The sequence below is a fragment of the Chelonus insularis genome, unplaced genomic scaffold (assembly GCF_013357705.1).
Source record: "Chelonus insularis isolate UGA/USDA-ARS -01 unplaced genomic scaffold, ASM1335770v1 contig_131_pilon, whole genome shotgun sequence".
Lineage (NCBI taxonomy): Eukaryota > Metazoa > Arthropoda > Insecta > Hymenoptera > Braconidae > Chelonus > Chelonus insularis.
The window spans coordinates 1,874,529-1,898,329 of NW_023276372.1; the positions used below are offsets into that span (position 1 = coordinate 1,874,529).

Consider the following 23,801-nt stretch of genomic DNA (forward strand, 5'->3'; position numbering starts at 1 on the left):
CTAAGCTGCTCGTGCTTACACGTGACATGGGAACGAGTGGTGTAACGGCACACGAAATGTCTATCGTGAATTCTGCTATACAATTCCTATCTTTTCAACATGCCGGATGATAAAATGATGAATAAATCATGAGATTTAGTAAATAAGTACTGAGACTCGGGAGATATAAAAAATTTTTTTTGAAAAATGGCTCCGGAATCCAGATGATGATAACTCAATTGGAAACTTTCCAAAGTTGATAGCTCAAATTCTATTATCTCAATATACTCTTATTAGATTAAGTTTTGAAATTCATGTGCCTTCATTTATCAGTTTAATATAAAGAACCCTGTTATTGATTCCATTCCCTAATTCGCTATCATTGTTGCGAATCATAAAATTAGGAGTTGGAATCTTTATCTTGATAATACTGTTGATTGGATTTTTATCATGGATATTTATTTAATACTTTTTTCTAAATTAAACCTTAACAAAGCAAGTTAATCACTTTCTATAAATCCTTTTATTTGTGGTCTTTTAATTTGTTGACTCTGAACTTCAACTGTTTGTTTTTTATTGGATTAATGATTGGAAATTCCATCTTTACATGAAACTAAAAATTGTAAAAATATTCCATTCAGATTTAACAATGTCGATTGGTGCATTGATGAAATATTGATTCAGTGACATATAACATTGAAGCCATTTATTTTGAGAGGTTCTTTCATAATCCACTAAATCAGATATAGAATCGCTCCAAATTTATATGCATAGTTCTGAAAGAAAATTATATCAACAAAATTGAAATTTTCTGCTCCAATACATTGAAATAAACTTTCTATTTAGAACTTGAACATTTCAACATCAAAGTCTATTTTATCCTCAATTTTTCAAATCTATTGATTTAGAAAGATATTTTTAATATCAATAGCACCAGTTTCAAGATTTGTTGACATTTATTCAACATTCTTTTAAATTACTTTTTCATCGTATCATCATTAATTTGACTAGAGTATATCAATAAAATTTTTTCTAATGCTCTAATTGATGGTATTCTTAAACCATACTTTAACCACAATTAAAAAAAAATATTTCAACTTTCAAAAGATTCAAAAAAATATCTTCCTGAAAACAAACTGTCTGCAATGTGAATCGTGAACATCTATATCGTTAGAGTTCTTTTATAGAAGACTTCTATCTTTTGAACAAACTGAATGATAAAATGTTGAATAAATCATGAGTTTTAATACAGATATAACTAGCATGAAGAAAAGAAAATTTAGCTCTCGATTTCTGGTATAAAGCTTCAATTGTGCTTTTGATCCTTACCAAAATGTTATCCTATTAACGTAAGCGGCTGTGGGGTAGTCAGGATATCCTTTAAATTCCAAACTCTCCTCTTCCATTTCTCTATGTATGCTGCTATCACAAAGTATAGTCCATAAGTCATCAAAAGTTGTACAGAGCAATATAAGAAGTTTTAGAAGACAAGTCGGTTGTCTTTCTTCTACTACCCTAAATACTCTGACTCGATGGCGATATTTTTATATTTAAACTCTGGTATATGCTCTGTACGTTCCACTTGCTTTTATACTTGTCTACTTCTGTACTGCATTCAGAGTTCAAGCACGTATTTTCGTGACCCTTTATAATCCTTTATACTTTTATGCCACAATGGCAAAGTTATTATACCTTTGGAATATCAATTTTAAATCACGATCCAGGTAAACTTGACTAGATTATGAAGTCTGTAATTAAAAACTGACGTTGCAGGGGGTACAATAGTTGCTAAGAATTTATTGCATGATGCAGAGGGTACGTAGATTGCAAAAGCAATATCGAGGGTGTAGTAAGGGATATGATAGTAATAAGCAGAAGAATGAAGCAAGTGGTACGTGAATGGAATTTGTTTGACGAAGTTGATTCTCTCTTTGTCGGTGTGTTTTACTCCCACTATTGTTTCCTTTCAGGTCAAAGAGGTTCCTTAAATTTTATATCTTTGACACCCACTTTCTTCTGTCATCTTGCTTTCGTTTATTGCAATACCTGTTCCAAGAAGATTTCAATTATTTTTTTAAATAATTCATCTATTATTCTTGAGGGGACTATAGAACTTTACGCTAAGTTAAAGGGACTTGGAAAAAATTTTTCTCAGAAGTTGGTGACAGTTATGTCAACAATGATTAATGTTTTTTATTTTTTAGTTTTGAGGTCATGTTATAATGGAAATTTACTTGGAAGATATTTACGAACAATTACATTTAGATTTAATTTTTTTATTTATCCAAGCATTCCAATCTATGGTCTCTGATGTTATTTAATAAATAGAAAAGCATGAATCATTGATAAAATAAAAATTTTTTCGAATTGTTGACCCAAGTCTCAGGTAATTAAGTATTCAGAGTTTAAGTTTTGATGAGGAAATTACGAAATAAAAGTTACATAAAAATTTGACTATTTTTATGTATAGTTTTTATTCAGATAATTTTTGTAACCAATAAAAAAAATTTAACCTCATTTAATTGAAATCATACATCATTACTTGAAGCACTTTTTGAAGTAAAATATTTTGTAATTAAATAGTGTTTTTTTTTTCTTTCAATTCTGGGATTTCATTTAGAGAGATTTACAGACCCGTTAGAATTTTCTACCTTAAAAATATAATAATTATGTTTTGAAAATTCCTTTTCTTACATATTTTCCTCGAGAACCCTCTAATTATACATATAAGTCTACCCTGTACCACCCCACCATTTTATTTCCTACTTGGTAAAAAAAATTTTCTAAATACATGTAATTTAATTTTTAACTGAAATTATCTAACTTACCAGTTAGAAGGCATCATTATCATTGTGACCATCTGGTTGACGACGATTTGTAAACATTGAATTAAATTTTTTCGACATATGAGTGCTTGTTGACTACTTATTGAGGAATGTTCTTTCATTCTCTTCTCTTTTCTTTTTCTGTCTGATCATTTTGTCATCTTGAAGACCCAATTTCTGAAAATAGAAAAGACCAGAACCTGGAGTGATTTCTAGGTTACAACACAGTCACTAAAGTACAAATCTATGTATACAGGAATTAAAATAATTTACAATACAAAACTCACACGATTCATGTTACGCACGTTGCTCATACTTCCTGTCGTCCATGTATGCCCTTTGTCTACCATCCGGTCATGATAGACAGACATATATATATATATATTATCCAACATACCAGGTCCTGACAGACAGCGAAATAAAGTAACCATAGAAAAATAGCGTATTATGGAGATAAGTACATCACGCAGGTAGGAAAAAGAGCGTTACGGTTACTTTACATTTACAGTTATAAACTGACTTGAAGAAGACTCAATCTTGGATGCGGATACTCCCACGATTATGACCGTGAATTAAAATGCCTCATCGTAAATCTGTGAATCTTATTCGAAAGAAAAATATATATTATTATGTATTATTTATTATAAAACACCTTAGATAATATATTTTCATTTGTCTCACATATGACGTGAATAAAAGTTAATACGAACAATGATGTCGTTATCTACGATGAGAGAAATACATATATTTTGAAAGTAACTGTTTCACTTACCTCACTATCTCCAAGGCCATGAGACACCTTGAGGGTCCATAGCGTGCTGTAGTCACCTTGTTTCTTCGAATTTTACTATCCTGTCTTCTAAGTGCAACTTGATTTTTCTAAGATAATGTTGATGCCTGGGTGTCTTTGAGAAATAATACATTACTCGTGTCAAATGGAACTTTTCTGTTCTTTCGTTATCTTGAATCCTTAAAGTGTTTGGCCTTTGATGATAAAAGTTTCCGTTCGTGTCACAAGTCGTGTAGCAAATCAACTGATTGTTATCATTGATTTGATATGTTGGGGTAGATCGCTTCACCAAGCCGCTCGAAAAAGTAGTCCAAGCAGCCACAGGACGACCTGGGCCCCTTCAAAAATATGGTCGCTTAATTATTTAGCATAGCTAAGCGTCACCAAAGCTCTATATTTTCCTTACTCATTAGTTTAAGGCACGAATTGTTTTAGCTGCCAGTTTTACTCTTATACTTTTACGAATCAAAATCACTCGTGAAATAAATAAGCATCATTGCCACCTGGTGGTTATGTTATCAACTAAACTCGTTCACTATTATTCATAATTGTTATCAATAAATATATTTAAAATAACGACAATTCACAGCTTCTCAAGTGCAATACCGGTTTATTGACATTTACAAATGATTTGAAATCAATTAAATACTATCATTAGAATGATATAAACGTTTTATAATGATATTAAACTCGTTATGTTGTTCGTACAGACATAGTATCCATTAAAATAGCACGCCCGAGATGAAGTATATAGATTCTATCCTTTCAATATAAATTCGATTGATGATTCAATATCTATTGCGCTCTAGAAATATTCGCTATTCGAAATAGGTAATAGAATGAAAACTTTGATGTAATGGAAAAAAAAGTTCAAGTAAAATAGAAAATATAAATTCAGGGAAAAGATAGAGATTGAAAAAATGGTTGAACCTAGACTAGACTCATTGATAGTAGAGATGAATATCCTGAGGGGGGAAAAAAGAGTTCTTTGGGAACTCTAGGCTTGTGCAGCAACTTTGAAAGAAGCGTCAGAAGCGTAGAAAGCGACCAAGCGGTAAGGCTACACCGTATATAGGGAGGCTGGAATATCGATTACTCTCATTCCACCCTCAACCATCCCTTGCGAAAACGAGAGATACGGACGTGCTTTTGCGATATATGGATTAACTTATCTGACATCCACTTTTAGGCTTAAAAATAGGGTAAATAAAATATAATGGATCGTTTATTTTAGTGAGAAAATATAAAGTTAAGATAGAAATAATAATAATTATATATAAAATGCGTGGGGTATTTTTGTGGTGATATTTTGAATAAAATATTGTTATTGTCAGTTTATATATGACCTTCACGTTTTGTTTTTTATTTCTCTTATTTCATTTATAATACTATTTTTTTCTCTGAGGGCACGTATTTATAATGTAATGACGCATAATGTACACGCGAATGCATATCTCTTTCGCGACTTTCGCAAAAGAGCATTTTGCGCAAGTCTTCGCTTTTATTCTTATCGTATGGCTCGTGGAAAGAGAGAAAGTTATTACGGAAGTAAATTATTACGCGCGCTTTTTATATTCCCGTTCTATCTCCCTCACGTTTCAATACTCAAGACTCTACTTTGTTCATCCAAATTACTGTTGAATTTTATGTTGTGTACATAGGTATGCACCGATAAAATAACGCTTATGAATACAAGTACAACTCTAGATATATACGTCTAGTTATAAAATACCTTTTCCTTATTACATATTACACATTTTCGCAATGTTAATTTCGCAATTGAATAGTGGTGGACTATTAATACCTAGAAAATGAAGAATGTGTGAAGGCGGATACTAAAGTGATGATCTAAAAATAATTGAGATTTACACCCACGTTTTTATCCCAGATTTACAAAAAGATACCGAGCTACGATATATTTTATTACTCATTTGCTACATTTTAAGCTTTTATTATACATGAAAAGTCACAGTTAAATTATACCCGTTAGATGTATAATTTCAGGAAAAAATGAACGACAAAAATAAACTCGTATTTTCTGTGTTTTTATCGATTGAAAAGCCCCTTGGTTTCACGAAAAAAAATAGTAGTGTGGCTTTAAATTAATCTCTCTATAAATTTGCTCTCAGTGAATTCGTTTTTTTATGGTCTCTTTTCGATATCAATTACGGTAATAAAAAAATCATCGGTGCAATTTGATGAGTGAATATTTTACATACGTGACAATAGTTAATAGGAGAAAGAAAAAAAAAAAAATGAAATGCTAAAATGGTTGTAACACCAATACATATTTATTGAAAAATTAATAAATGCAGCGGCATGATGATCACTCAATGGTAATCATCAATGAGAGCCATATGAAATATTGAAATCGTGAGCATAAATAAATAATGGATTAATGTGAGTGGGAACGAACACATATAAAAGATGAGAAGAGAATAAATGAAATGAAAATTTGAAAGATTTAAAATAAAAACTGCAGCGGTAAAAAATGTTTTTTATTCCTTCACTGAAATATTAAAATAGACAATATATTTTTTTCAACTAAAAAATAATCACTACCTACGTAAAAAAAAAAAAGAATTATGCGGAATCCCAAGAAAAAATTATTTTTTTTATAAATAAAAGAATAATTTTTTAGTAATTTATTTTTATTATTACTTCCTTTAAAAAATATTTTTTCCGTTTACTAAATTCTCATAAAAATTTTTCATTGCTTAAAATTCTTACAGAATTGTTTTGGAGTTCCTGCGAAATTCCAAAAAAATTCTGCTCCGTTTCTTTTGCAGATCGTTCCGGAGTAGAATTTCGTACGTTCGTTCTTTTTTTTTTTTTACTTAAGTACAATTATTTTATTACTGTCAATTTTTATTCAAATTAAAATAACAATTGTTTCATTTTTAAACCCTTGAGTGATGCGAGCATGTTAAAATGAAGCTACTTCAGTCTACTTGCTGGCTTTAAAGTAGGATTAATAGATGAGAACAGAATTATTAGCGGAATGAAATGAATAATGAACACATATTATTGATGAAAGCTTTATAATCCTTCTAGTAGCTTTAGAAGAAAGTAGAGTGAATTAAAACAACGGAAATAAGCACCTTTTGATATCTGGATTCGTGACTCCCATAATGGTTGAGTTCGAGAGCACACCGGGTCGATAGACGCCAACGAGACAGTCCAGTCTAACCTTTCTCTTTTTTGTTACAAATAGCCTCTTACTGATTACAATTGTGCAGGCCATATCTTTATCGCTTATTTGTCATAGACTATCTAATTGACATATCTGATATAAGAACATTCAATGAAACACGCCTACAAATTTAAATAAATAATCTTGTAATGAAGACAAACAACATTGCAGTTAAATGTTTACAGCCACACTATAAAGTACTTGCACGTTAAGAATTTATTGTTCACTGCAAGCTCGATATAAAGTTCACATTGAGGTGAAATTGTCGAGTTTTTTATCTTTTTAATAAATTACTAAATAAAAGTAATGACTCATCGTATTAAAATGTCGAAAAAATATATATTTATTCCAGTAATATTTACACAGGTGATCGATAAGGGATTTTGATAGTTTAATTTGACGTTTTTTGGTTAATCTAGGAATTTAATTCACGAGTCCATATAATTTTATGATAAATAAAGAAAAAAAAATAATCATGTCGAGATAAAAAATCCCTTAAAAATAAAATGAATACCACGAGTGTAATTAAATTCATTTTGTGTGAATGAAGGTCATATAAAAAACATGAGAATGAAATATTTGGTAAGAAAATAATATTTTCTTGAGGGTTTCAACACGTGTTAGATTACCACATGAAAAAACGTTGATTTATTTATTTGTTTTCACCAATAAATGAAAAGCAAATATTCTTGATTGAAATAATATTAACGTATTTTTGAGGTGAATATAATTCCTCAGGTACAGAAAAATATTTTATTTCGATTAAATTCTTCTTCAAATATCGATCCCTGAATGAATAATAATAATAAAATTACATGTGGTGAGCAAATATTGATTTAGTACGATGAAGAGTGTTAGATAAATACATACATAAAATTTAGTGAATAAATTACGTCCATAGATTTAATTAATTCATCAGTTCTATAGCAAATATTCTAGTTTTTATTAATTATTTCATCAATTTTTTTATTGAAAAAAAAAAAATCATTTCTTCTTTACTTTGTCATCAATTTTTTAGATCACACAAACCCCATTAATTTCCTTCATGATTTATTATTTACAACAAATCGATGGAGTTTATTATTAAAAATTGATATAATCTTCTTTAGTGTAGGATAGAATTAAATTATTAATCATTGAACTTTTAGCCCAAAAATATAATAATGTTTCTTTTGAAATAATAAAGTTTCTAAATAAATAATTTAAATTGCACGAAAATTCACAGAAATTGGTGGTGAGGTTGATTTTATAATAAGAAAGGAAGTAGCAAATAATAAAAATTATATCTAAATAGCGGATCATAAAAAAAAAAATCCATGGGAACGACGAAAGAATCTAGCATGAAAATATGTTTCTTAGGGCTTGACTTGGTGGATTGCACAATAAGTTCTACTGACCTCTCGCACGCGATTCGGTTGGCAACTTAGCTTCTTGCATTGTTTTATGTGAGTTACCTTCATTCTGATATTTTATCGATTGCAAAATAATGTAATTAATTTAATAACTCCCGCAATAGTTTATATTACCAGGTATTTTTATCACTTGACTTAAGTGCAGTTGAAGATTTTCGTCTGTAAATCTCAACGATATATTTTATGGTTCAAATGTTATGTAGCCACGCAATCACAGCTATAAATATCGATGAAGAAGAACAAGAATCTTTTTATTGATCAGATGATTGTATAGTTCATGACTTTTAATTTCTCCACAAATTTAATTGATAAATAAATAATTCAATAGTGACTGAGCCTTAATGAAGATGATGAGAAAAAAAAAATGAAATGAATCCTTTTCCTTGTTATTTTAACGGGACTCTTCATAGAAAACATGTTAAAGATATTAGCATTTAAACAATGACAACACACAATGAGTCAGAATGTCTGCAAACATAAACGAGACTTATGTCTCGACTTCTCAGTTGCAACATCATTTGGTTGATGAATCATAAACCCAGATGATGAGAAACATTGATTTTGAATTCTCACGTCGATCCACCATGACCGGATCTACGAAGAGAATGTGTATATATTCTGAAGAGGGAGAGAAAAAGCAGAACGTGACACCCTTGAGTTGTTAGATCGGATTTCGATACGCGTATCGACGTTGGTGATTTTTTTTCTCATTCGTTTTCAATAACTACCTTGATTTTTTTTTTTGCAATAGAACACGTTCAATATAGTTGATAAAAAAAAAGTCGAGCTCTATTGAAACAAGTATCAATTAATAAGTCCTTAAGGTTAAAAAAAAATTCAATCTCAAAGCCTAGCTCCAGGATATATTGTAGTTTATGTGAAAGATTTTACTCTGCTTCAAAGTTTGTTGGAAACAATTTTTTTTTTTTCGTACTAAATTTTTCTAGACCACAATGCATATAAAAAGTTATCTTATATACATAAATATAAGCATATTGGCGTTGGGTATTGAACTTTAAATTTATTTTTTAGCCAATAAAACCGGTGATTAGAACAGTTGTTTTATTACTCAATTGATCATAAAGTTAGTTAATACAGCAATATAATGGTAATAAACAAATATTATTCCATAATTTGAAATGTTAATTAATTGTCTAGAATTATTTATTTATATAAAAATTTATTTATTTAGATTTGATTTCAACAAACTTGAAAACAGGTTCACCACATAATTGATTCGGGTCTGTTCATTGCAACCAATATGTCGATTAATAGGTCCTTAAGGCTGGAAAAAATACAAGCATTTAAATTGCAGCAAAGTCGAATAGTAGTTAGAAAATTAGAAAGCGAGAAATCGTGACTAGTCAAGTTGGCTTTTACCCAATGATTACGGGATTCAACGAGATCGATGGAATTGAGAGTATAATTAAATTATAAAAGAAAAAAAAAGAGCAAAAAATTTTCAAGTTTTTCCGAGCCTTGAATTTCATTTCAAGTTTTTTGATATAAAGTAATACGCAGTGGCGGGAATATATAAAAGTATAGAGCTCAAGGGAACAAGTAGATAGTTTTAAGGATACAACGTCCCCTAATGCATTTTCGCTCCCCTTTGTATGGACCCCGAGGCATCTAGACTTTGCCTGTACATTTAACTCCCTGCTTCTTCTCTTCATCATCCCCCTAGCAATTGATACATCACGCATCTTGTTCGTATACTCCAACTACACCACTATACTCTACATAGTCTCCCACATTATATTACTTTTTAACATGTATATGTCAACATATACATGTTTACCTCTTTGTATATCTGTGTACATAAATCTATCTCTACATATATTATGCATAGTAACTAGTAAAGTAGCGCAGAACGTAGGGATGGAAATAAAAAAGGGCAGAGAAATTTTCATGCCCGACGAACTAAACTCTACTCGTCTGCACCTGCATCGGTGCGCACCATGCGTTCAACAACAGTGCGCCGACTGCTTTTAATTCCGTTGAATATGAAATATTCTTATACATTCACCCCTTTTTTATGCACACGTATCATAATAAAAAAAAAATGCGACAGAAAAAGAAATTGAATTTTTTCCGCAATTTTTTATCGATCGATAAAGTCAGTTATCGACAAGTTATAAAAACTTCTTACCGACAGATAATTTATTACGGATAGGTAAGTTAGATTTCTCGGTGTATCGATAAAACAGAGTTACAGGTGGTTTAAAGAGATTTGAAGAAAAAGAATCTCCCGGAAGATACTCGATAGGTGAAACGTCGTGTGAAGGGAGAGAAATAAAATAACGGAACGTTCTAGTTGACTTGATGAGACTGGATGAAAGTCCGGTCGACCTTGTCCATCGATACACTTGTCCAAGCAATCTTGGAATACTGGTACATGGTCATCTACGATGTTCATCATGGTTAGGAGAACAAAAAGAAAGCGGAAGAATGCGTAGAGTAAAGTATAGAGAGACAAGAAATCACAAGGAAGGATGTGTGTAACTGCATAGCAGATTATGCGGTTCGTCGAGCGTGGAAATGCAGTTAATGACAGAACCGTAAGATATTCCACATGCGACACTAAATTTTTATGCATACATGACGTCAGTGTCATTTTTATAGTTCTACATTATTTTTATTTATTTTTCTTGTTGGGATAAACCGAAGGAAATGTACAGTTTTCTTACACCTGATGTACACATAAAATACTCATTCAATGTCGTCTGCAGATGTCGATTTTTATTATTGAACTGGTATATATTTGTCTTCGATTCCATTGTACAATACTGTTCGTGGATGAAGATATTTTTTTTTATAATGAATTATAGTTCTGGAATAATAATAAAACTGTCATGAATTTATTTTATCGATGGAATAGAAAAAAAATACTGAAGAAAACTTTCAACTAAAATTTCTCAATAATTTATAGCTTCAATTAGATATAATTTTAATCATTATTTCAGGTACAATATTTTTGAAAGTTTAAGAAAATTATCCATTTCAAGAATTCCCATTAATTAAAATAAAAAAGTTTTCCAACATTTATTTTTACTGATAAAATTGTTTTGGTAAATTAAAAGATTGGTTTTTTGTTTTTATTTGTATGAAATAATACTGAAGACCAGGTCACAATAGAAAGGACATCAACAGAGTTATTTTGACTGTTGATATTTGTTGTCAAAGCAAATAAATAACTCATTGAAAACAAATATTTGGTGATGCAACTAATAATAACTTGAAATGAAGTGGGAATCCTATGATGTTTCTTCAGCATCAACATATTCCATCTGTCTCGATGAATCTGCAATTGATGAATCTGTATATTAAAATCAGAATAATTAAATTATCCCAAAGAGATGAAGATTCTAGATGGATATTCCGGGTCGTCGGCCGGCTTCGTGGAGTCTCGGATTCAGTCGGACTCCAGTAGACTTAGTAGTTGCTTTTGCTTTGTAAAGTCAGTTGCTGATCAACCTGGACTGTGTTCATTTCGGGGATTTCGCGGCTTATTTGATAATGTGACAGTTGCGTGCATTTGCTCAATACCTTTCAAAGTGTAATTTCATTTTTTCCACTCACTGGATAAATTTATTATTCATTTTTCACCAAATATTGATCATTTTATTGTTGCTCCAATCAACCATCAATAATGTCTATTCTACCTACTGATGAATGGACAATTTTGACAGAGAATTGAATATAAAATATTTCCAAATGATGACTGTGAAAAAAAAAGAGAGTGATTTGTACTCTGATTCCAAGTGATGACAGGCAGGAATGGTAACAGTTGTATATTGATTAATCAATCAATTTGTCAACACTTGATTTATCCAATTTTTGTATGATAAATATGTCGACGATAAATAGTTGATTAACATACATCCGGAATTTTTGATTCTAATGAATTGAATGAAAATGCCGTGAGAAAAGTTAGCATGATGCCGAATGGTATATTCATATAATGCAAACGTTCATTTTAACTGCGGCGAGACAAAGCAAATACGTGGAATTGAGTAAAATCCCGACAGTGTATAAGTGACAATGCACGTGTACATGGAAATTAATTCCCTAGAATTCAGAGTGATTCAATATAATCATTATGGTTTTATCTATCATTATTATTATTTCCCTTTGAAATTTCTCTTTTAACCATGACCGTTGTTTACACTTGTGATTTAATTGAACGCAATTAATTCAGTGATCAAAATACCAACACGTGCATTACATTTAAAAATTACTGCAAATGCCAAAAATTTTAATTAAAAAGAATTTCTTCCCCCCTTTTTCCCGCGACTTTATTCAGACTCACTTGCAGTAAAAGACGTTAATTAATGGACTGTGTTAAAAAAAAAAACTACCGTCTTATGTATGCTGTATACGAATGGGAAGAAATTATAAACGGAAAGAGACGAGTCTCTTGCAATACACCAGACTGACCGAGTACATGAACACCATATCAACAAAATAACAAGTCTGATCTGCAAGCTAGTCTAGCAGGACTTTTACTGTTAGACGTTACCATGATTGGTATCCTGTGTGGCTAGGGTTTCATGATGAATATCGATATTTTTCACATCTATATTTAGTCCTTGATCAATTAAAAATGCTATATTAATTTCATTGATGTAGGACAGTATATATCTTGATTCATGATGGTCAATAAACTTTATTAATTGATCCATACAACTAATTGAGCTAAACAAATGATTTCTGAGAAATTTTTCATCAAGGAATAAAAATAATTTGATTGAGTATATTATTTATTCAATAAAAGCAACAAAAAATATGTATGTATTCCAAGAAGAATTCTTAGTAATTTATCTAATTAAAATATTCTAGAATTATTTATTACCATCAATTGTTGTCGCAGTTAATTAAAAATTTTACATTCAACTTCTTGGTTCAATAATTGATATAAAAGATAATGCAATAGTCCATTGAGAAAATACTATACCTTCATTACTATCAGTAATGCTTTTTATGATGATCATGAAACTCTCTAACTAGATTTTTTCTTTTCCCTACAACTTTTCATAGAATTTTTCTTTCAACTTGCCTACTTAAGCTAATAATCAACTATTAAAATAAATGAAGTGAAAGCCCATGTACAGTAGAACTTTACTAAACAGTAGGTAGATGGACATTCTCTGAATGTCTGGACAGTTAAATAATTAATCAGCGTTGATTAATAAACGACAAGTGAATGTTTGGAGAGTAGTAACATGGCATCGTGTCATCACCAATGCACAGACTCGTCCTGTTCATCATCAGAACTCCGAGGATTCGCTGAAGATGAAAGTGCAGTTAGTGATGTTGTGAGTTTCTTTGAGCCTTTGAGCGACTCGTGTGGCGAAAGCGACATGGAGGGTCTTGATTTCTCTCTATTTGAACCTCAAGTTGAACCCAACTGTTGCAGCAGCAGCCATCAAGACAGTCATGTCTTCTCTGGCATGCTTGACCTCTTGCTGCACTACTGTGGTAAGCAACTCTGCGTCTCATTTGTCATGACTCTTTGTTCAATCGTTGTTGAGTTCATGAGTTGTTTTGATCCTATCAGACCACCTAAAACTTACATCACCGATCATCATCTGATCCTTATCCAATATTCTTACGACCTCTTTTCAACGTTATTACCTACTTTCTGGCTTGTTAGCTGTAGGGTCATTTGAAAACTCTTTGATGTTTATCACCGGCAGCTTTATCAGAGTGGTTAGTCAAATCTTGTGCTATTATTAAACTGACTGATAAAAAATAAATCACTATAAAGTGTATTGACCTACCTGACCGACTTTCTGAACTCAAAAATAGCTATTGGATTACAGTAGCTTCTTTAAACATTTCTGCAACGGTTTAGAATCCTCTCTAGTCTCCAATGCTGTATATCTTTATCTCCAATGGATTCCGACAGGTTTTTCAATATGTACCTCGTGACCGTTTACTAAAATACCCGTTAATATTATTTATGAATGTGCCTTTTTTATTTTACCTATTTCACCAGCGTATGCTTGGGACTCATGTAGGTAAAATAAAACAGCACCTGTTAAATCAATATGATAATTTGTATTTAAATCTCTGAGTAGAGCTATTTAGATGGAAATCTAATAACCATTTTACTTATTAATTTAGTAAAGTTATTTATGTTTTATTTCGATTAGTGTGTCGTGTAACCTAATTCTCGTACCAGACAGTTGGTATGATAATACTTGGCTGATTGATGATGATAATGTTACGCCTTTTCTAAGTGCAATATTATATAATTACTTGAGATTAATTGAATTTTTTTCTAGTCAATCTATTGCTTATCTGATTAAATATAGACGATTAGATAAAGTAATTTGAATGTTTTTAAGTTTTTCATTTCACAATCGTTCAAAAGTCTTTTGTACTGAAGAATGAAGAAATCATTAATGGTATTTTGTTCCCTTCAAACTCACTTGATGATAAAATTACTTGTCTCCGCAGTCTAGGACTAAGTACTTAACGATTAATCATCATTTTTCACTTTTATTCACTTTACCATTTAAATTGAAAACTTCTTTTTTTTCAACAATAAAATACGTTTTATTATTATGAGAAATATTTATCAATAAAATTATTTAAAATATTTCTTATTACCTTCAATTACTCACAATTAATTAGATTAGTGGTGAAAAAATATGAGGATAAAATATCGTGAATTAAAGCTATTGGATAAAAACGATCATTAAAATAGCTGAGGAATAAATGATGTTGGTTATATATACAATCTTGTTCAGACAATAAAGCTCTTTATTTTATAATAATAATTCAGGGAATTAATCGGTGTATATTGGCAAAGGAAAAGAGAATAAAGAGAAAAGCATTTGACAAGGTGAGAGAGGTGAGACGAAGACTAAATGAAACTTCGTGCCCGGAATTAATTATTCGGAATGAACGCAGTCCGACGATGGCGAGACCATTAGCATCCGGAAATTGTCGAGGTAGTACTCTGCTATAGGATGTCAGTTCACCTGGCTTTAGTGTATAGGCTACATAACATGCTCGAGTAGCCTCACGAGATCTTTCACCTTTTCTTCTACGTAGCTTCGTTCATCCCATCCTTCTATCGTCTATTTTATCCTAGCCTTCTCACGAATACCAAACTTTATCTGCTATTGACGTGCACAAGTGTATACGCTCCTGTATACACTGCTTAGATACTCACTTATAATACGACCGGTTTGCCAATGCTAATCCCTTTCACGGCCGGTTTGCCACCGACGCGATTTCATAATTAGTAGTAAACTGTATCATGATCGAATAGGGATATATCTAATAGGCTTATCCACTTATCAACCTTTCACTATACTTGTGTGTTTATTTGTCATATATGTCAAAACAAAATTTATGCCTAATATTTCATTTTTTATATTTTACTATCTTTTATTGCAGAGCCAGACTGCTGTGGTAATGATACCGCAGGCGAAGCATGCTGGGAGCCTTGTTATTGTGTTCTTCTTCAAGATGAACAGACTCTTACTGCTTACAGGAGTGAAGACATGGCAGTAAGTACATCAATTATTTTTAGTACTATTCTATCATTTTATGGCACATTAATTATATTCATTATTTATATGCGCCTGTTAAGACTATTGATTCGATTCTATGATAATATTACTCTTTGGGTTCCAACTTTAAATCTTTTATAAGAAAGTTCTTTTAAATATAGAAATTTTCAATTTATTGGTTCCATGCTGATAACATTTTCTAATAATTTATTGCAAATATTTGCAGATTTAAATCATCAGGCATTTCTATTGCAATGATTCATGATAAATGAATTTGAAAAATTTTAATAGATTAGCATACTGATAGTGAATGATAGATAAAACTTTAGACAAAAATGAATTAAGAAATGGCAGTATAAAAAGTAATATAAAAACATCTTTATGAGTTAATGTAAAATGAATTTTTTTAGATATAAATTAGCATAGCAATAAAACAGAAATATTTCTATTAAAATATTTGCTTGAATGTTGAGAATCGTTGTAATAATTATGCTTAAGTTGTAGTAATTATTACAAAATTAATAATCACACAACATGAGAAACTGAATTGGCACAATGCAAAACTATAGCAATGAAATATTAGTCAGCAATTTTTTTCATGGAGTTTTTTGCTCTTAGTATGCTTGACCCTTATTTTTGAATACACAGAATTGATGAACTAGACGTGAGGCAATAAAAAATTTTATTATACCTTAGAGTTGTAGTTTATTAGCTTTTAAACATATACTACTGTTGGATATATTGGTGACTCTTGACATTGTGCAGCAGATGTTATTATTATTCTACTTGGATACATTATTAATTAAATTTTATGCTTGAATGCAGCTATTTGCTGGAACTGGATGCCTTTTCAGAAGTCATGGAAAGGTTTGTGCTTCTACACATTATGTTTAAAAAGATTTATTTTACATCCAACTTACCATAAGACTCAATTAGTTGTTCTAATTCTTACCATAATTTGCATGATGTTAAACTCGATTCATTTACATGATGTAGAAGCATGTCTTGGAGATGATAGAAGTGAATTATAATGAAATTTGATTATTATGTAATATGTTGACGGCTTGATAGAAAAAAATATGCTGACTTTACTGAACTCGTTAAGTTGATTGAAGAGGGTGAAAATACGTCGCAAATAATATTCATAGGATCATTGCTTCATCATGCTACGGCGTTTGTAATTGATAGGTTTGCTTAAATACGTTGGCCTTCTGTCTATGTCGTCCATTGCTCTTGTAGATTGTAATTAGTGACATCATCCTAATAACGTTAGATTAATCCTCAACGCCGATGGATGCAGATGACAGTTAAGTGTCATGCTGGTATAATTTTTTCTCTCATTTTTTTCATTAATTAATTAATTATTTTTTTTTCATGGCTATGATAATCAAGTAATCCTGTTGCAGCATCTCTCTGCATGAATGTTATTATTTCCAATTAGTAAATTAATACCTTGGTTAAGGTGATATGATTATAGGATGATTAATTAACGGGTAATTATTTCAGATTCGTGATTCAATGTTTGTCGAATTACCTCGTGTACGATTGGACGGTGGTGCGAGGGTTTTTCGGCAACATTGGGGCTACGAGTCGCGTCCATTAGCACCACCACCACCATTAATTGAGGAAGACGAAGGTGGAATTGAACCTGAAACTGTCAGTCTTCGTGAAGCCAACACCGCATCGCCTATAGGTAAGTTGAGAAATTGTAATGAATATATATATATTTTTTTTAATCAGAAATTCAATTTAAATGGATATTAAATAATGGAATTCTCAAGTACAGTATGAATATCATATTCTAATTTTTCCATTTCATTTAACATGCAAAATGATTTTTATAATATTAAATTTGTGAATTGTATTTTAAACTTATGTCAGTTGCAATATATGCTAAATAATGTATTTATAAATGAAATTACCTCAATAATTCTGGTTCAGAGGATAGGAAACGAGTTTCGTGGTGGAAAATTATATTTTAATTAGCCTGCGGTGTTTAAAAATTTTCAAAGCAGCTAAAAATAGATATTTAATTCATATTTATGAATTATTTATATCAACTTCATGCTCCACTGTTGATATTAAACTTCAAATAGAAGAGAATGTTTTAAAAATGAATTTTAATTTATGAAAAATTACTTTTTCATAACAAGAAATACGTGGTCTAGTATCTAAAAGCTTTTCAAGTAAGCTTAATTTTTTTTTAATTACAATATTACATCAATATCCGTGAATTATTTAAAATACATGAAATTAATAATTTTCAAATGATTCAGTTATAAATTATTTATTTTTTTCTTCTTCAAAAAATTTGTTTATTAGACAAAAAATTATTGGTTATGTTGATGATTCAAATAATAAGTATTAATCGTTAGTTGGTCATGTAGGAAGCATTAATTCAAAAGGTAAGTTGTTTATTTTCTACGTTACCGACATCCACTCTACTATACCAACTGCTCTCATTAGTTTAAAAAAATCAGACTGTCGTATAGCGACTCCAAAAGTTATTAGTATGAAACAATGCAAAATAAAAACATGACATTAGTTTTTGTAAGGATTTAAGTAAAGGAAGAATATTTTATCAACATCATTAACCACATCCTTGGATTATTATCTGCTTTAACCGCTGTTTGCGCAACTTTAAAAATAAACGAATGGTACAAAAAAAACAACTTCTATATCTAGCAGATTGACTTTAGCGTCAGTTTCAGTGCTGATTTACGTTTAAGTAGTTGAGTGTGCGAGTCATTAGAACGACGCACCCATGCCTCCAATACTCGTCGTCAACACTCAGTTATTTATCGAGTATATGAGGTAGAACGTTTCATCGCTCATTGCAGACAGCGTCGTTGTACCATCATCCGTTCGTCCCGGATATGATAAACTTTTAAGTCGCCAGTTTTTAACGATACACAAGTGCATTCACATTTTATTTTATTTATTCTTCGGGTGTGTACACATACATTTATGCAGTATGTATCTGAACTCTGTTGAATTGTTAACTAAGTTAATAGTTTTGTGTTTAATGTAATCAAATAATCAAGTGAATTGATACTTGTACTTCATGATACGACTTGGTGAAGTTGTTTCGTGAGAGCATATTAAACACTAAGTGAATTGTGTATTAAAATATTAAAAGATGGGTCATAGAAGACTATGGTGTTCCATTAAACGTTGGAGTCGAAAAGATTCTGAGTGTAGAGACGAAGATGATGAATCCTCATGTTCAGAAAGTGATTGTGAGTGCATTTCAACATTAAAAAGCTTTTACTTCAACTTCTTTCAAAGATTATTTGCTAAAATATTCCCAAAGGAATTTTTCATTTGTTGATAATAACAATTTTATATTTAATCCCTTTATATTCATACATTTTACTATCAAATGAACAATCCATTTGTTATATTTCATGTGATTAGTTTGATGCAGAAAAGTTCTTAGAGTTGATCAAGTGTTGGAGATCTCATCACGTGTATTAGATTTCTTAACATATCATGGAGTTCAATCACTAGTTCTCCTAATTAGATTATCTATCATCTCTAATTTCTAGGATCATATGTGTTAATCACTATATTTAGAGTCACAATATTGATTAAATTATATATTTAACTTGATAACTAAAACATAAACTAGCAGCTTATCATTTGATAAAATGTAAAATTTTTTATAAACAATAAATTCTTTTATACCAAGTTGTTAGCTAATGCTACATAAAACTTGCTGAAATAATTCACTTTGCAATGAATCATTGATCAAAGTCTACTTATTTATTGCATTTGTTTATGAAAAAAAGTTCTGCATCAACCTAAATGACCACAAATTGTAACAAACAGTTTAAGGAGTTCATTTTTCTCTTTATTTTCCTCTTAAATTACACTAGCAACTCTTGCAAAAGATTATCTTAAGAACCATGAAGAAGGTTAAACATCTTCTTAGGGTTGCATATAAGAACAAGAAGTTCTTTGTAACATAAGAAGACAATGGTTTCTCCTACATATGAGCGAATATGATACTTAACTAGTATACTCTGATTACACAAAGTGGGATATAATTTGACTCTGGTCACACTCAATAATAATTACGAAAGTTCTTAGATGCTATTAGTAACACTTAATGTATGATGATGATGATGTAATTACCTCTAGAAATTCACAACATAAAAATTCATTGCATTGAATTATGCTTTACTTAATTCGACTTTGAAGTTACCAACTTTTTTCTTGTTGTTGAAAGTACATGTTGCAACACCAGAGCCAATAGAAACTAAAGAATTTATTAATTTAGCATTATCTATTGATAATGAGTAATTACTTATTGAGTCAATCGGTGAAATCATGAATCACTGTACGTAAATCAGGTAGAAAAGAGGCTGTAATACATAAATAAAATATAAATACAACTGTACTGTATTGTTAATGATAAAAAAGAAACATATGAGGAAGTATTGTTTTACTATAATTCATGTCTTGTTCATCCTACGTAGAACTCTAAAGGATGACTCACAGCTTATATGCATTGGAATGAAATAAAAACATTTAGTTCTATTTTTTACTACACAAATAATGATGATACTGATGTGTGATCATGGTGATGATGATGATGATGATGATGATAGTAGTACTGATAGCTGTTATCTACTTGTACACAATTCAAACTTATATTTGCTGAGTATCAAAAGAGGATGAATGAAATTCAACAAAGGTTGATAAATAAATAGAAGAAGAAAGAATGAAAGTAAAGAGAAAAATGGTTTATCTTTTGGTCTAAAACATGAAAATTCTTAGCGGATGATGATTAGTGGAGTTTCCGTATTTCCTCACTGCTATCAATGATATCAGTTTGGATGATAAGCAAACAGTGATGCCCAACTTCTTGGTTTTTAATTCTGCTTTTTATCCTTTACTTTTGCTAATTTTTGTTATGTTAATTTTAGTTTGAAGTACAATGAATTGTAAAAAAAAAAGTAAAATGGATTTCCAACAGCTTCATTTTTGAGGAAAGTCAGAACTTTACCAGCAAGAGGATATGGTCATCGTCATACATATCTCCCAGAATTGTCATGCCTTTCAACAGCAAAAATTGATCCTCATTCCAAATTGTTGTCCTGTAAGTTTTATTTTTGTATCATTTATTTTATTCCATCGACTTTTAAAGTTAAAGTCAGGTTACATAGTATTTTTTTTTATTTAACTTTAATATAAGTAATCTTTAAATATCTATATATTTATATGATTCAACCTTTATAAGTTGGTAAATATAGCAATCAATAAAAAATTAATATTATTAAAATTACAAAAAAGACTTGATGATCCATGTTGGTAAATTTAGTAATTTTTTTCTGCATTATATAATTTTATATAAAAGTAATTTTTTCTCATACCTTGTAATCAATGTAAAGAGACCATTTTTATTTTTAATAACTATTTTATTCTTCATCAAACATCTCCTCGTCCTAGTCTAAAAGATCGATTGATAAATTATTGGATTTATGCAACTTTATTTATGGATCACTTCAAAGCTTATATAATTACATAATAATAACAATTATAAATATTATTATTAACTTCTGTGATACAAAGTGATGTCAAAGAATAAGATAATTCTGTGAAATGTCACAGATCATTACTCTAATTATATTAATTAGTAAATCTACAATAGTAAAATACAATTGTAAGTTACATAAAAAAAGAAAGAATCAAATATGTAATAGGAAGGAAAATATAAAATATTGATCAAGACACTTGTGTCATCTTACGTTCTATGAACGACTCTCTATGTACCTCTACTCTGATATTATATAAAGTAAGACCATAACAATTAGTAAATAAATAAGAAGCTTTTATGTTTACCTAGAGTCCTTTATAATGCTAATAGATAAAAGCTAGTGAAGTGTATGTATATTTAATAAAACAGGAAGTAAAATAATGAAAAAATAGACGAAAACTTAAGAAAATTGATATTCTCTTTCACCTCGTCCCACTTAGTCGCCCCCACCTTCCGTTTGACTTCTTATCCTCTGTTCTTTCTTCTCTTTCATTCTATTCGTTACTTTATACTTTATTTTACTTTTGGCGTCCGTTTAATACTGCGGCAATACATTGAAGCGGTTTTCCCATGTTTACACATCCGTGATCGACTTTGGAGAAAAGCCAATTGTATTTTTATGATTGCCGCAGAGCAACTAAACTTTAGAAATATTTTAAGGATAATTTATATTATTATGAAGTGAATTGTATAGAGATGTAACCTACATAGCAACACAAATTTCAATCTTATACATAGCTGATGCACACAGACTATTTTCAAGTAATACGAATATCCGGATGATGTGGCGACCCAACTTCCGGTAGTCCGGAAGTAGGACGGTGGTCTTATTGATGTTTGTTCCAACAAAAACAACAGGACTTTCACCTGATTACACTAGAGATATTCATGCTGTACACTAATTCTTATCGAGACGTGCAAAATAATATTTTCTTAAACTTCCTTTGACACTATTAGAAGTTGATATAAACATTGGATCAATATTTTATTTCTCTGATAAACTTTTAATGAAATGTTTACTCTAACTTGGTGTTCTACATGTTTAGAGAATCGAAGTGAAATGGATTTCCAGGAGATAAAGTGTTCTAATAATATTATCCTATCGATGCTATTATTTAATAATAGTTCAATCAAATGAACAGATTAATTTTAATTATAGAACATTAAATCATTTTGTGTATTGAAAATGAATTGAAGTTGGAAGCTTTTCTTTCCTTTGCTAATAAGAATATTTATTCAGGTCATAATTTGTATTATTTTAAGTTTAATTTTTCTGTGATTTTTTGTGTCTCAATCATCAGCTAAACTGAGTTCCACTTAAAGTTTGCTAATCCTATTTTTAAATATAAATATATTCTCTTTATCTCTATGTTTGATTCAGGAAATGGATTATTTTGAAATGCTGACATGATAAATTGCAAACGTCAGTAAATTATTAATCAAAAACAAATTTCCAGCTATAATTTAAATTAATTTCACGTTTATTCAGGAATGATTTGATATTGTGACAAAATTTATGTATTCAATAACTGTTATTAAATTGTAAATAAATGTTACCATAGGTATATCAAAATAACTAGATATTCATGGTTAAAATATCGTTCTATTTACTTGTTTAATTATTATAAAAAATAATTATTTAATAACCATAATTAACATCTTTTCACTTTCCTACAATCTTACATAATTACTGAAACATCTGTGCTAAAAATAATATTTAAAAAAAATTCTCTTTTTAAAATATGACAATTATTTTTATTTTTCTTCTCTTTAGATAGCTATTTTTTTCTCTGTATTTATTAAGATGATTTTTAGAAAAATATAGTGGCTTGTTAGTTGGATTATAAAAATTTTTTCAAGTAGCATTCTAGTAGTTAATTAAAATTTTTTTTTATCATGCAATTACTATAAATAGATGATGAACAATGAGAAAAAAAAAAGAAAGAGATAGAATCAATGTGTGAATGTTGGTTATTTAATCAATGTACATATAATAAGCATCACAAAGTAAAGCCAAGTAGAAGTTAGATTGATGTGAGTCCAGTTGCATAAGAGATAGAGAAACATCATTTCGAGAGTCTGCATTGCATCAAAACTCAAATGATGTTATACTGTAATTGAATATATTCAAAGTTTACTTGTCATGATAAAGCGATAGAACATGATCAAATAAATTGAATTAAAACTTTGTATTATTAAATAATGTTACGTTTATTAAATTACTATATTTTATTATTTATTTTTTATTATTGCAGGTGAGTTAAAGTCTTTGTCTTTACCCCGAGGATTCCCTCCGCCCGAGAATGAGGACAATTGTAAAGGTGAGTTGCTTTGTCTTTCGTGCGCTGACGACTAAAGTCAATTATCTACAAGTGAAAATTATCAAAGCACGCGAACTACGTGACACCTTGCTCTACTGTGATCTATACCTATTTTTTTTTACAATTATTCTTTTTCTGCGAAAAAATATTTTTTTAGGTCTACCCATTTACTCTTTTATATTTTGCTGTAAATAATCCTCTTAAAGGGTCTCT

The 23,801-nt window shown here is 30.1% G+C and overlaps 1 protein-coding gene and 1 non-coding gene across 7 annotated transcripts in view; one reads left to right on the top strand and one right to left on the bottom strand.

Moving 5' to 3' along the window:
- The window catches only part of raskol (Ras GTPase-activating protein raskol), a 60,512-nt gene that overhangs the window by 2,497 nt on the left and 34,214 nt on the right, over window positions 1-23,801 (top strand). The window contains exons 1-6 of one of the 6 annotated variants that reach the window (XM_035095160.1): window positions 11,685-11,979; window positions 13,237-13,677; window positions 15,610-15,722; window positions 16,551-16,592; window positions 17,232-17,418; window positions 23,523-23,588. In XM_035095160.1, the coding sequence (XP_034951051.1) occupies window positions 13,422-13,677; window positions 15,610-15,722; window positions 16,551-16,592; window positions 17,232-17,418; window positions 23,523-23,588 (664 nt within the window). In that variant the 5' untranslated portion in view covers window positions 11,685-11,979; window positions 13,237-13,421. Of the gene's footprint in view, window positions 1-11,684; window positions 11,980-13,236; window positions 13,678-15,609; window positions 15,723-16,550; window positions 16,593-17,231; window positions 17,419-18,455; window positions 18,965-20,706; window positions 20,830-23,522; window positions 23,589-23,801 lie in introns of those variants that run through there. The other 5 variants (XM_035095163.1, XM_035095162.1, XM_035095164.1 and 2 more) reach the window with 5 other exon arrangements.
- Window positions 3,867-4,017, bottom strand: LOC118074206 (U12 minor spliceosomal RNA). The gene has a single exon (XR_004691186.1). It is a non-coding gene; the product is annotated as a U12 minor spliceosomal RNA (small nuclear RNA).